Genomic DNA, 13,576 nt, shown 5'->3' with positions numbered 1-13,576 from the left:
AATCAACAATTGTGTAGTAAATTGTGTAAAAAAACATTACAAGAAACCCTCTGCTGTTGCTGAAATGCCGCTTTATTGATGGAAACAATGTTGAAACAGAAACCGTGTAAAAAAAATTGACATTGAAAGTGAAGGATGATCATCGCAGTAAATTTTCCAATTTAAGCAATTGGAAAGAAGAAGCCTGAAAAAATCAGGGCTTCAACGGGATTCGAACCCGTGACCTCCGCGAATAGCGGTGCGATGCTCTACCAACTGAGCTATGAAGCCACACATTGGGAGCGAGGTCACTTTATTGAGTTCATCTCTTCCCGTGAGGAATGAAATGATGTGAAGTTTATATGAAATAATTCATATATGAACTGCGGTTGTAGATGAAAGTGAAGCCCTGATTTTTTCAGGCTTCTTCTTTCCAATTGCTTAAATTGGAAAATTTACTGCGATGATCATCCTTCACTTTCATCTACAACCGCAGTTCATATATGAATTATTTCATATAAACTTCACAAAATTGACATTTTTGGAAAAAATATCTTAGCCTTGACAAAGGACTTGAGATACCAATGATTTGAAATTCCAATAAACCAACATTTAGAAAAATAACGCAGGACGTCATAACTACGACATAAGGTTGCCAATAAGTCTATGATCTACAAGAAAGATAACTTAATACAAAGATATATTAAGCTCTCAATCACAGAGTTCCATTTTGTATATTTTTATTATTATTTCCAATAATTTTTTCCCGCAACGCAGATTTCCTTCAAAACGGGTCTGACTAAGCTGAAAATTAGTCTGCCGTTAATTATTCACTTAAAACATGCTGCACTCTAATGACAGTCATAAACTCATAAGATAAGTTTATTATACCACAGTCCAGCACAGCTGTACAAGCAATGACCAGTGAGAGTGCGGGCCATTATACACCGTGTTTTAGTCAATGTGGTGATGTTTTCAGAGTACATTTAAACGTAACAGTCGTTAGTAGTTCCCTACCCTTAAGAGATAAATCAGTCAAGAGTTCTTTTCTCTCCTTTGCTTCCATGAAGACCCTCCTCAGTCTCCCTAGACAACAAAGCGAATGTTACACAACAAGCACAACAGAACAACAGTCACGACATTGACGGAAACTCTAAAATTGGTCAACAGCTTCCAGCCTCCTGCTTCCAGCTTAGTAAGAGTTTCCAGAGTTCCCAGAAGCGAGGAAATAAAATAGCAGTGAATTAATTGTATATATAACATCTCAGATTTCTACAGATAGAGTGCATGGTTGAAGTGGGTTGTATCAAGGTATGAAGAATAAAGGCCATTCCAGCCCTAAGGAGAAGTAACCTGATGGATTATGAGTACCGACTCTTGGTCCCAGTTTCTGTAGCATTAAGTGGCAAGGAATTTGCCCCTCGACCCTGATAGGATGCTCAGCCCACACTAGCCATCAAAAATAATTGTAATGGCCGACCCTAATACTTCCGCAGTACCCACAATCAACACCCATATTTAAAAGGTACCAGAATCTCGTTTAGTGTTGTGAAATAATAATTGAACTGTAAGAAAAATATGTTTTACGAAAATATAGCGGAAGGGATAGATCAGCGGGTCAAAGTGTTGAAAAGAAAGATTGGTAAAAAGAAAAAGGTCATCTTAACAATTAATATTAGTCTTTTCTTTAGTTGATTAGTTGCGTTAAATACTTCAGGCATCTTTCCAAAATTTACGATCAGGAAATTAATTTTCGAGTGCTGGGTGCCTCGTTTTCGAGTCTTGATCAAGCTTCTCAGTTTGTTTGAATGCTTTGTTTTCGATACAAACAGATTATGAGGGCGGAATTTTGTCATTCCTGGCTGTGAATTTTTGCTTTTCAGACGGTTAGCCGGATAGGCAAGGCGATATCGAGACAATTTATAACAATCACTTGGTTTAGTTATCATCTGACTTCAACTGGCTATAGAGGAAATTGCGAACCCACTGAAGCGAGCATTGTAATTAGTAATTTGCCACGGCAGTTAATAAATTACTTTTTCGCACCGTCAAGTTATCAATCTAACAGGGAAGTAAGAAACACAAACAAATAAAACAACAAATCAGTATACGGGGGGTTTAGGTGTTAAATGAAAGGGTCGACCTATTTTGTGTTTTCTGATCTGCTAGCTGATGAAATTTCCGAAAGGTTGTAGAACAGGATAACAAGATTATGTGGGGGAAAATGTTAGATTTCGCAGAATATCTGATCTTCCTTTCCTTCCTGTAGCCAAGCTGATGGGCTTTAGCCGATGCACGTGAGTTCTGTGCTGCTCTACTAAATAGCAAGAGGCCATTGCAAATTGCTAAAAAAAAAAAACCGCTAAAAACTATTTTCTAACCGTCATTGCAACAACTGGACAAAGCAAAAATTCGTCGCGGGCTCACAAGAAGAAAGAAAGCTTTGAGGAAAGCCTGCTATAAACATTTAATAAAAATATTGAAGAAGAGATAGTTGCGCTGTGACACGGAACACGAACAGACTGATAAAGGATCTATTTTTAGATTAGCGTTGTCTCATGAATGAATTAAAAAAAACATTCAATTTTGTGGCATTACGTCATGTTTATCGTGACAGACATCCCACTGAAGTCCCTCCTTTTGTCTGTGAAAGTTATTAATGCTAAACCCACCCGATTGTCATCTTATTGTTTACATAGGCAAATGCCTTCTGCGTTAGAGCGAAATTTATTTTACGGGTAAACAAGCTTATTTTCTCGGATTTTGCTGTTTTCAGATCACCTCAGCATTAGTTTCCCAAGCAAGTAGTAACAGCTGCGCACAGCCCATCCTTCCTTGCAGTACCGTCTGACAACTTAGGATTGAATTTCAAATAATTTATCACAAATTTCGCCTGTTCATTCGCTCGGTCGCCTAGATTACGCGTAGTTGTTTGTGCGACGTTTCACGAGGCGGCCATTTTGTGCTTGTTCCTGAAAGCAAACGGTAAGTTTCTATTGTTGATATTTTGACTCCAGTGTCGTCTCAATTCGACTGATATTTCACCGACGGGTAAATACGAGATTATTCATTGTCTTAGTATGCTGATTCGATTCTTCGCGCAGTGACTTACCACCATATTTGTCATCAAGAAAACTGAATCAACTCGACTAATTCTCATACTATCTACATCTTTTCTTAGAGCCTAGCCATAAACTGTGGAGAATTTTCAACTCAGCAATGGCCAGAATCCATCTGTTTATGTGCAGTTTCCTCGTATCTCTTGTACTTTCAAGTTCGACTACGAGTAAGTACTTGTCATTAGAACTATTAATTTAACTGTCCACTGCGCCTTTGAACATTGTATTCAGAAGAAACCTGGACTTATTTTGACTATCTAAGCGCGTTTTATTTCAGCTTAGGTATTAGCCATTCTCAGCGTGAATTTATGTTTTTTGGGGGGGTATCACATCATCACCGAACGCTAAACGAGTTTATTTTGAATTCAGTATGATTTCAGCTCCGGAAGTAACGCAATAATACTGTTGAACACAGACATGTATGTAAATTTCATAAATTATGAACTCTTTTATGTAGATATGACTTGTTTCCTCGAGGAAACAATTGAACTATTACAGCTCTATTCGCTGACTGATGCCATGTTATATCTGTTCCTAACCTGGAATTTTGTAGGAATGAGTGTCTATCGCATTAGTGTACGTGAAATAATTTTGTTATTTCATATTGAAGACAAATACAGCAACTTGTTATCTATACACCAGTCAGTTAATCTGGTTCGGAGAATGTCTTTGATGGGAAGATAATTATTTTTTTATTATTTATGAAAGTTACTCAGCAATCGGTTTTCCCATGAGATAAGATCACAAGGAGATCGTGTCGTGAAATAATAATCAGCCATTTGGTCGTATCTCATGTTGACTTTCTTTCCATTAGCGCTAGTCTGGTGAACTACTGTTGCGTAACAAAACAAGGGGCGCAATATCTCATAACTGAGTTGTCAGACGAGAAGGGAAAATACGGAATACGCGGTGGACTCAAAGTCCTCCCCCGTTCAAAAAAAAACTACTACCCAAAATTTAGGGAAGTGGAGAAGATGTAAAGAAAACACGACCATGCTGTCAAAAATTGGATGTTATAAGAAAGAATCCCTTTGTCAATAAGTTTCAATGCAATTTTGATGCAAGCTTTTTCCCGTTTACGCGATAGCAGTCAATGCTGTGTAGAAAAGTGATGTGCTTTGAAATGGCGGGTCTTAGTGATTTGTTCAGCAGTTTTATCGGGACTTTTCAATGTCTCGGTATTTGTTCTTAATATGGTGAAACTGATATTAAATAATAACGTTCAGAGCAGTTATATTGTATTTGCTGAATGAGATTGAAAATGCTTTGCGATGGTCGAGAAAAAGGTTCACTGTGTCACTGTCGTTATTTATTATAGCTTCCTTGGGGTTCAATATATTTAATCGTATTTTTGCGGATTTCATGTTGAGCCGGTATTGAGGAAATAACTGTTTATTTTATGGATCATTGTTTCAAGAGGGAAGTGGATTGAAGATTATTTCAAAACAAAGATTAAATCCTGGTTTTTATCCTTAAGGTTCCAAAGTACAAACGTGGCCTGTAAAAGACCGGTTCTGCTGATTGAAGGTCAAATCTATCTGACACGTGGTTAGAAACGCTCATTATTATCTGTGAAGAGTCAGTTTTTTTTTTCAGCCAAGTCTACAGTATATGCGAACTGAGTAAACATGACGGAAAATTCTGGGTTTCAAGGAATCAGTGAGGTCAAACAAATTTGTCCTGTTAAGTTGAGGTGTTAAAATGACGGAATTCGATGAAATCGGCAACTGGTTTCTAGTTCCGCAAGTTCCGTATACGTAAAAAAATTATTTATTGTTACCTTTTCATATAATATTTAGCTGTTCAGCCAAGTCCATCAGTGTCATCAGTAGTCAACGCTTCCAGTTCCACTCCAACTTGTAAGTATTGTTCCTTATTTGTTGAATCCCTCAGTGATTGTTTTTTGGGCTACATTCACATCTCCTAAAGGAACTCGGTCACATTATTTTGGCCATTATTTTGGCCACGTACAAAATTTCCTTTACATTGAAGGAAATCTGAAAATAGTAGTTCACTAAGATAGCAAAACACCAAAAGATAGTAATAAGCCATAAAGGAACGAGGATGGTTAAGGATGGAGAAGATTTACACGGATTACAAACGACGAACTTGAAACATTTAGGCTAAACTTTTCAAGATGCGCAAACCGTGACGTAGCTCCTTTAGAATTAAAGGAAAACTGAGAACTCTGTGGTAACTTAAAAATATTTCTTATTATTATCTTTTTTGTATAATGTACAGCTGTTCAGTCAGCAGTTCAAACGGTAACTGCAGTACTGGTTCCTGGTTCCACGCAAGCAAGTAAGTATTTTCCTCAGTTGAATCCCCGATTGTATCTTGGGCTACATTGACATCTCTTAAACTTAAGGGAAAACTGCGAGCTCCATGACTTTAAAAAAAACATACATTATTATTTCCTTTTTTTACCATAATATATAGTCGTTCAGCCAGGTCCATCAGCCTCAGCGATAGTCATAGATCCCAACAGCATTCAAGCTATTAAGTATTTACAATACAATACAATGCAATGCAATGCAATGCAATGCAATGCAATGTAAGACAAGACAAGACAAGACAAGACAAGACAAGACAAGACAAGACAAGACAAGACAAGACAAGACAAGACAATACAATACATAGCTATATGGTTAAGTTTAAAAAACCTGCACCAGCTTCTTTACAGATATGCCACGAGAAGTAAATAAATAGCAGATAACTTTGTGGTAAAAACATCTAAACCTAAAATGATAGCAAAACTGAGAAACAGTTTTAGAAACAATTTGAAAAACAATTTGTACAGCTCTTGCACGTGCTAGATGAAGATAATAAAGCGAAATCAAAAACCAAGCGTGAAAAGTCACGGGGTGAAAATAAAAAGGAAAATACAAAGCGAAGACAAATTTGGAATTAATTAAAGTATTTACTGATTGTGATATGAATTTATTAATAATTATTTTTTTGACCTTTAGCACCAAGCTCAAGCGCTAATGTTACGCATTCAACTTCAGTAGCACCTGGTAAGTTTGAATTTTGCTTTAGTTGGCAGTGTGTTCCGCACATTGCAAGTGAAACAACCTTCTAAGATGTCTTGTTAAAGCGACACAGGTTTTGCCGGCCACTATCCCGAGTATTGTCATTCACAGTTAAGCCTATTTTACACTAGCAACATAACGACACAACAAGAACGTTATGTCGTTATGTTTGCAGTGTGAAAATCCTGACATAATGTCATAACAGCAACATAACAGCACGAACATAACGTCCTAAGGAAAAAGCTGATGCTTTGCTTATTTCTTTTTGTCGATGTTGACATTACCGACATTAGCGATTATGTCGTTATGTCGGCATGTCGCTAGTGTGAACCAGGCCTTAGATAGAGACCGAAAACTGCCCATCGAAGCCATATTTTCTTTGGACGCCACTATGCATAATAATTGTTTGTTATATGTAAAGCCTGGTTCACACTAGCGACAGAACGACATCGTCTCGAACGACATAAAAAGGACGTTATCTCCACGTAAAAAAGGACGTTATGTTTGTAGTGTGAACATGCCGACTTAATGACATATTAGCAACAAAACAGTATGAACATAACGACAGAGAGATAAAACTGATCTTTTCCTTATGTCGTTATGTCGTTATGTCGCTAGTGTGAACTAGGCTTTACAGTTGAACCCCGCTATTTCGAGCTCTCAGGGGAAACAGAAAATACTTCGAAATAGCGTGACTTCGAAATAGCCGATAGTAAATGACTGAAGGGCGAATCCAAGGGAAATAGTTTTGAGTTCGAAATAACGGGGAGTGTGAAATAAGCGAGCTCGTATTGGCGGGTTCCAACTGTATTACATAAATTATGTGTTAGTTATTATGACAAATTCAGTTAAGTTTGTTCACTTTACGGTATACTTCGTTCGTTGGTTTAAAACTTCTGCCTTTTTTGTCTTTTCGATCATTGTCACATTTTCACCAGATGTTCTTTAAACGTTGCAAATGTTTCATCGGTCATCCGTTACTTTAACTGTCAATTATTTCGTGCTTCCCCTACCATTATAATCGTTTTCGTGTGTAATTAGCAAGTTCAATACACGACGCATGTTAACACTTCCCTAGTGGCTAAGTAACCACGCTTTACACATAATGGTGGATCTCATATGCATCCAAATTTATCTGTAGACTCCAAAAATAACATCGATGACACAATGTACACGAGTTATGCAACGTTTTCGAGTGGGGTACCATGGAGTATCCCACGAGTCACTTGTATTTTCTTGGTATACACACTCGACTGAAGGCTGGTGTGTACTGTATTCCAAGAAAATACAAGTGACAAGTGAGATATTAGAGAGGTTAAGCATGACGTTAACGGCAGACGGCAGACGGCAGACGGCAAACGGCAAAGACAACTTCTGATTTTGAGTTCTTTTCTTCTAATCCGTAAATAAAGCTCACAAAAATGGAATGACGTCTCCTACTATTCATTGCAAATACAAATAATTCCACTCTACTGTACACACAGCTGAAGAGAGACGGCAAAAGTTTCATTTTTGCCGTTTGCCGTTTGCCGTAAACGTCATGCTTAACCTCTCTATTACCCCGGGAAAACGTGTAGCTCTTACGGGAAGGACGCGATCACGTGATCGTTTAATGAATTCAAAATTGCGCTAGCCGTACCCGTGCGTGAAAATCGGGGTATCTTATAAATTAAGGTGTCAATTCCATGGAATACCTCATAAAAAAGAGCGTTGCACTGCATAACTATTTTATACCATGCCACAGAAAATGCAGTGGCTAACACAATCTGTAGGACAAATGCGCACGATGGGAAGGTTAGGTGTAATACCGTCGAATATACAACGGCTTTCCTGTATTCTGATTGGCTGTATTTTCTAAGGCATGGTATAAATAAAACGAGGGGGTGATCTTGAGTGTTATGATGTCTGTTATCATTCTTTTAGGAGCATCGACTACAAAGAAATTCCAAGCAAGAATGACAGTGAACGAAACGTATAAAGCTGGTTTCAACGACTCCAGTTCAACAGATTTCAAAATATTTGCAAGCAATTTTAGTCGAAGTGTAGGAGGATTCCTAAATACGGAACTCGATGGTTTTGAACGTGTTGAGGTTAAACGTCTAGCAAAAGGAAGCGTGGTAGTGGATTTTGATATCGTGGTACGGAAATCGTCGAATGCGACAGTGGATATTATAGTTCAGGCTCTTAACCGTGGTAATGGAACAACCCTGGGTTACACTATTCTTGGAAAGGTCAGCGTCAATTCAACTGATCAGCCATCTACTTCAAGTACTCCGTCTCCAACGGCTACTGTTACAGGTATCAATAGCGTCCAAGTTGGCTTTAGTACTATTCTTACATTTTAATTTTCTCGTTTGCTTTTAATCAAAATCTGTTACCGCCATCAGATGTGCGATTCTTTTTCTTTCTGGTACGATTCATTATTGAACGTCAGACTGAGAAGTTACCTGGGTGGAGGCAGTTGCATTTTTAGGCCTCAGTGCCAGATACACCTCCACTTGAGACAAAATTGAAAACTGACCCCTCCCTCCCGTGTCAATTTCTCAACCCCTCCCCAACCTTAGCTCTCTACTCCGCTGTTTTTGTTTAAAAAAAGTCCTTCAGGTAAAAAGAACGATAAGCGTTACAACTTAGAGGCAAGTTCAATACACGACGCATGTTAACACTTCCCTAGTGGCTAAGTAACCACGCTTTACACATAATGGTGGATCTCATATGCATCCAAATTTATCTGTAGACTCCAAAAATAACATAGATGACACAATGTACACGAGTTATGCAACGTTTTCGAGTGGGGTAGCATGGAGTATCCCACGAGTCACTTGTATTTTCTTGGTATACACACTCGACTGAAGCCTGGTGTGTACTGTATTCCAAGAAAATACAAGTGACAAGTGAGATATTAGAGAGGTTAAGCATGACGTTAACGGCAGACGGCAGACGGCAGACGGCAAACGGCAAAGACAACTTCTGATTTTGAGTTCTTTTCTTCTAATCCGTAAATAAAGCTCACAAAAATGGAATGACGTCTCCTACTATTCACTGCAAATACAAATAATTCCACTCTACTGTACACACAGCTGAAGAGAGACGGCAAAAGTTTCATTTTTGCCGTTTGCCGTTTGCCGTAAACGTCATGCTTAACCTCTCTATTACCCCGGGAAAACGTGTAGCTCTTACGGGAAGGACGCGATCACGTGATCTTTAATGAATTCAAAATTGCGCTAGCCGTACCCGTGCGTGAAAATCGGGGTATCTTATAAATTAAGGTGTCAATTCCATGGAATACCTCATAAAAAAGAGCGTTGCACTGCATAACTATTTTATACCATGCCACAGAAAATGCAGTGGCTAACACAATCTGTAGGACAAATGCGCACGATGGGAAGGTTAGGTGTAATACCGTCGAATATACCACGGCTTTCCTGTATTCTGATTGGCTGTATTTTCTAAGGCATGGTATAAATAAAAAGAGGGGGTGATCTTGAACGTTATGATGTCTGTTATCATTCTTTTAGGAGCATCGACTACAAAGAAATTCCAAGCAAGAATGACAGTGAACGAAACGTATAAAGCTGGTTTCAACGACTCCAGTTCAACAGATTTCAAAATATTTGCAAGCAATTTTAGTCGAAGTGTAGGAGGATTCCTAAATACGGAACTCGATGGTTTTGAACGTGTTGAGGTTAAACGTCTAGCAAAAGGAAGCGTGGTAGTGGATTTTGATATCGTGGTACGGAAATCGTCGGATGCGACAGTGGATATTATAGTTCAGGCTCTTAGTCGTGGTAATAGAACAACCCTGGGTTACACTATTCTTGGAAAGGTCAGCGTCAATTCAACTGATCAGCCATCTACTTCAAGTACTCCGTCTCCAACGGCTACTGTTACAGGTATCAATAGCGTCCAAGTTGGCTTTAGTACTATTCTTACATTTTAATTTTCTCGTTTGCTTTTAATCAAAATCTGTTACCGCCATCAGATGTGCGATTCTTTTTCTTTCTGGTACGATTCATTATTGAACGTCAGACTGAGAAGCTACTTGGGTGGAGGCAGTTGCATTTTTAGGCCTCAGTGCCAGATACACCTCCACTTGAGACAAAATTGAGAACTGACCCCTCCCTCCCATGTCAATTTCTCAACCCCTCCCCAGTCTTAGCTCTCTACTCCGCTGTTTTTGTTTAAAAAAAGTCCTTCAGGTAAAAAGAACGATAAGCGTTACAACTTAGAAAGATGCTGATCACGGTGTATTTTTTTCTATTTCAGAAACCCCTTCAACGACTCCAGTGGCAACCGAAATTTGGGACAAAGCCATCGACCTGGCCACACCTTTGGGAACATTCATTATTGTTGTGGTTGCCGTGGCTCTTATTCTCATCCTTCTTATTGCTCTGATCTGCGTCTGTGTAAGTATTTACCGGTCATTTAACGTTTTGTATTACCGGCCGTTCAATACGTTCCTCCGTTTGAGCTTTGACACTAGGAATGCTGGGACAATTTTAGTCACATTAATTAACTTGACCTTTCGCTGCCGCACTGGCGTGAAACTCCAAAAGAGAAATTCATTTATTCCATTTATTTTTTAGAGGGGAAACGTTTTCGCTCTCGTATCAGCCAAGTATTTTTTTCTGTGTGGATTCCTTAGTTAAAAACTGAAGATAAGAACTGAGATTCAAATATTTACAAACAAACGCATTGGTAAGCTTATTAACTGCTTTCATTTTGGGGAGCAGGGTTGGCGCAGTGGTGAGAGCGCTCGCCTCCCACCAATGTGGGTTGCGTTTGTCGTTGGTTCTCACCTTCAGCTCCGAGGGTTTTTGTCCGGGCACTCCGGTTTTCCTCCCTCCGTAAAAAAAAAAACCAAACATCTCCAAATTCCAATTGGACCAGGATAGAGGACCCACCCAGGCTGATGAGGCTTCCTGTCTAAATGTTGTAATTTATTTAATTTATTTAATTTATTAATTTATTTTAACTTTTCAGTGTAAATACGCGAAACTTAAGAAGAAAACTCGCTTTCCTGAGCACATGATGATCAACGATTCTGGGTGGACGCGAAGCAGTGACGACCTTCTCATGTGGGAACGAAATCTGCGTGCTTCAGAAGTAAAACCTACAAACGGCGTTTTGAGCAGACCTGTCAATGACAAGCGAACTTGAAGCTTATGCTTTGGTTACATTTGGGGTGAGCAGATATTTTGATTTATAATTTGCACGCGAATGCACGAATTGACAATCCCATTGAAGGGAAAGAGTCTTCTTTGATGTTATTAGAGGACTTAAGCAATGACGACCGCGGACAACAAGTAGTAAAAACAACAAGTAGTAAAAAATGAATTTCTATTTTACCTCAGTTCAAATTTCGCAGTTGCCTAGATCTGTTGACAGCGTCTATTGGTCTCGGAACTTGCTCAAGCTAAATATGTTATGCCAGCGTTCAATTCCAAATAATTTTACAAAACATTAAAATACGCAGAACGTAATCAACGAGGACGGCAATGAAATGTACAAAGACTTATAACGCACGTGCACAGCTATTGTTTTACTCATTAAACCTATTGTTTCGTGACGTTCTCGTTGCCTTTGCCGTCGTGGCAAAGCGTTATGTTGTTTGAAATAAAGTGTTGGACATTCAAGGAGATTTCACTTTTGTTATCCTCTGTCATTGTTAGGTCACAGCACAGACGAGGAACGAGTTAAGAAGGACGCTTACAAAGTGGAGTCAAAAAACAAACTTGAAAAGACAGAGTAGATGACTCTAGCGTGATATATTTAGAGTAGAATTTTGCAAACATGATTTTCATTAGAGACACAAGCAAGACCAAGTAGCAAAAGACCAAGTAGCAAGAGACCAAGTAGCAAAAGCCATTGTTTCACCGTGAAAACGGGCTCGACGTAAGCTTAGCAAAAGCATCAAAATAGTTTTATTTCCCTGTGCTTGCGTTATGCTTGCACTCCCATTTTCCTTGTAAAAACAAATTCTCCCATGCTTTTGATTGTGCTTAAGTTGCTCCTTCGCCTCCTTAGCTTGAGTCGCTATCAATTGTTTTTTCTTTTTTCATTATCGATTTTTATTATTTTAACCCCCAATATCCACATTAAGATTCTCTATGCATTCTTTTTAGGGCCTCGTTTTTAAGTATCAGTGCCACTTTGTACATTCTTCGATATATTGAGAAATGGTAAAGATTGGTGGATTGAAGAGTAGTAAACAGTTTCACAGATTCGGTACAGCTTCGATGCAGATAGAAAAATTAAATGTAAATACAGTCGAACCTCCACCCAAAATATCAAGCCTAGGTGGTCGCTTAGGAGAGCTTAGACCAAAATGGGTCGAAGTTTTTCCTCATTAAAATATGATAACTGCCAGATGCAGTGTTTTTATTCATGTAATTTTGAGAAAAAATCCGGTTCTTCCCATTGAGGCATTTCTGTTTCTTGTACTAGCCAGGAATACGATAATGTTACAACACCTTATTACCCATCTTTCGCTCCATTATCTGTCCTGCGGTCGCTAACGGGAGGTAAAAAACAAAGGAAAATTTCAAACTTTTAGTTCTAAAAGCGGTCGCTGTCGCTTACGAGAGGCGGTCGCTTACAAGAGGTTCCAAATATGGTGATTTGACTTGGAAACTTTTGGTATTTTGGAAAACTGGTCGCTGAGGAAAGGTGGTCGCAACTGGAGGTTGGACTGTATACACTTGTAGTTTATTGGGTTTTGGAGATAGTACTAGCCGTTTGGTGTACTATTCCCTTAAACTGATTTTTCCGATAATGAAGTTTTTCAAAAGTGATTACGAACTAAATTGATAACAACTATTGTATGAATTCGTAAGAGATATGGCAACTATTTTATATAGAAATTTTATATCAGACTTTATTATTAATGATACTGCTTTATTGGATAAAAAAACCTTGATACATAATTATATTAGGCAGACATAATTTGTTTTCAGTGTAGTTGTAAGGCCTGGTTACTACCAAAGCTGATTTCCCCTTATCTGGTAATAATAGCTAGTCCAAATATTTGTTTCCGCAACTACAAATTACAATGTGATCACGGGTTATGTATGTAACTAGTTACAAGAATAAACCAACAAAATATGAGACCTAAAGTATAATATAAATGAATACAGATTGCTTATAGATTAATGGTGCCTTCTCACGGATTCAGTTATCTATATTTCTGTAAGCAACCAGGCTTATCAAGGCAGTTATATTATTTCAAGCAGATTTATAGAATTAGGTTTTTCTAACGAAGCTGTTGTGCTGCCAGTTCCCCGGGGGATAAGTGACCACCAAATGCTATGAAAGTTTATATGCTGGTTTACTCTGAGATGGTAATTATGTATTTCAATTTTGTAGCTGTAAGGTAAGGTCATAGTTAAAAGAGGAAATGATTAAGAAGCCCGTTAAACATCAAGAAGCAAATAAATAAGCTAAGAT

At 38.4% G+C, this 13,576-nt stretch overlaps 1 protein-coding gene and 1 non-coding gene across 5 annotated transcripts; one reads left to right on the top strand and one right to left on the bottom strand.

Annotated features, from left to right (window-relative positions):
- Positions 1-196: 196 nt before the first annotated feature.
- On the bottom strand, positions 197-270 carry Trnas-gcu (transfer RNA serine (anticodon GCU)). The gene has a single exon. It is a non-coding gene; the product is annotated as a tRNA-Ser (tRNA).
- Positions 271-2,517: 2,247 nt separating this feature from the next.
- On the top strand, positions 2,518-13,527 carry LOC145489171 (uncharacterized). 4 transcript variants are annotated; one of them, XM_081468102.1, is made up of 11 exons: positions 2,518-2,964; positions 3,161-3,265; positions 4,898-4,957; positions 5,340-5,399; positions 5,538-5,597; positions 6,068-6,115; positions 8,054-8,428; positions 9,649-10,023; positions 10,397-10,536; positions 11,114-11,315; positions 11,803-13,527. In XM_081468102.1, exons 2-10 carry the CDS (start codon positions 3,199-3,201, stop codon positions 11,288-11,290), a joined length of 1,362 nt encoding a protein of 453 aa, XP_081324228.1. In that variant the 5' UTR covers positions 2,518-2,964; positions 3,161-3,198; the 3' UTR covers positions 11,291-11,315; positions 11,803-13,527. The 4 variants fall into 4 exon arrangements, with proteins under 4 accessions (XP_081324228.1, XP_081324230.1, XP_081324229.1 ...); XM_081468104.1 differs by lacking the exon at positions 4,898-4,957 and having other exon boundaries at positions 2,521-2,964; XM_081468103.1 differs by lacking the exon at positions 5,340-5,399 and having other exon boundaries at positions 2,522-2,964.
- The last annotated feature ends 49 nt before the right edge of the window (positions 13,528-13,576 follow it).

The sequence above is a fragment of the Orbicella franksi genome, chromosome 6 (assembly GCF_964199315.1).
Source record: "Orbicella franksi chromosome 6, jaOrbFran1.1, whole genome shotgun sequence".
Classification (NCBI taxonomy): Eukaryota; Metazoa; Cnidaria; class Anthozoa; order Scleractinia; family Merulinidae; genus Orbicella; species Orbicella franksi.
The sequence above is the reverse complement of the archived record's forward strand: the minus strand, read 5'-3'. Positions and strand labels throughout refer to the sequence as shown.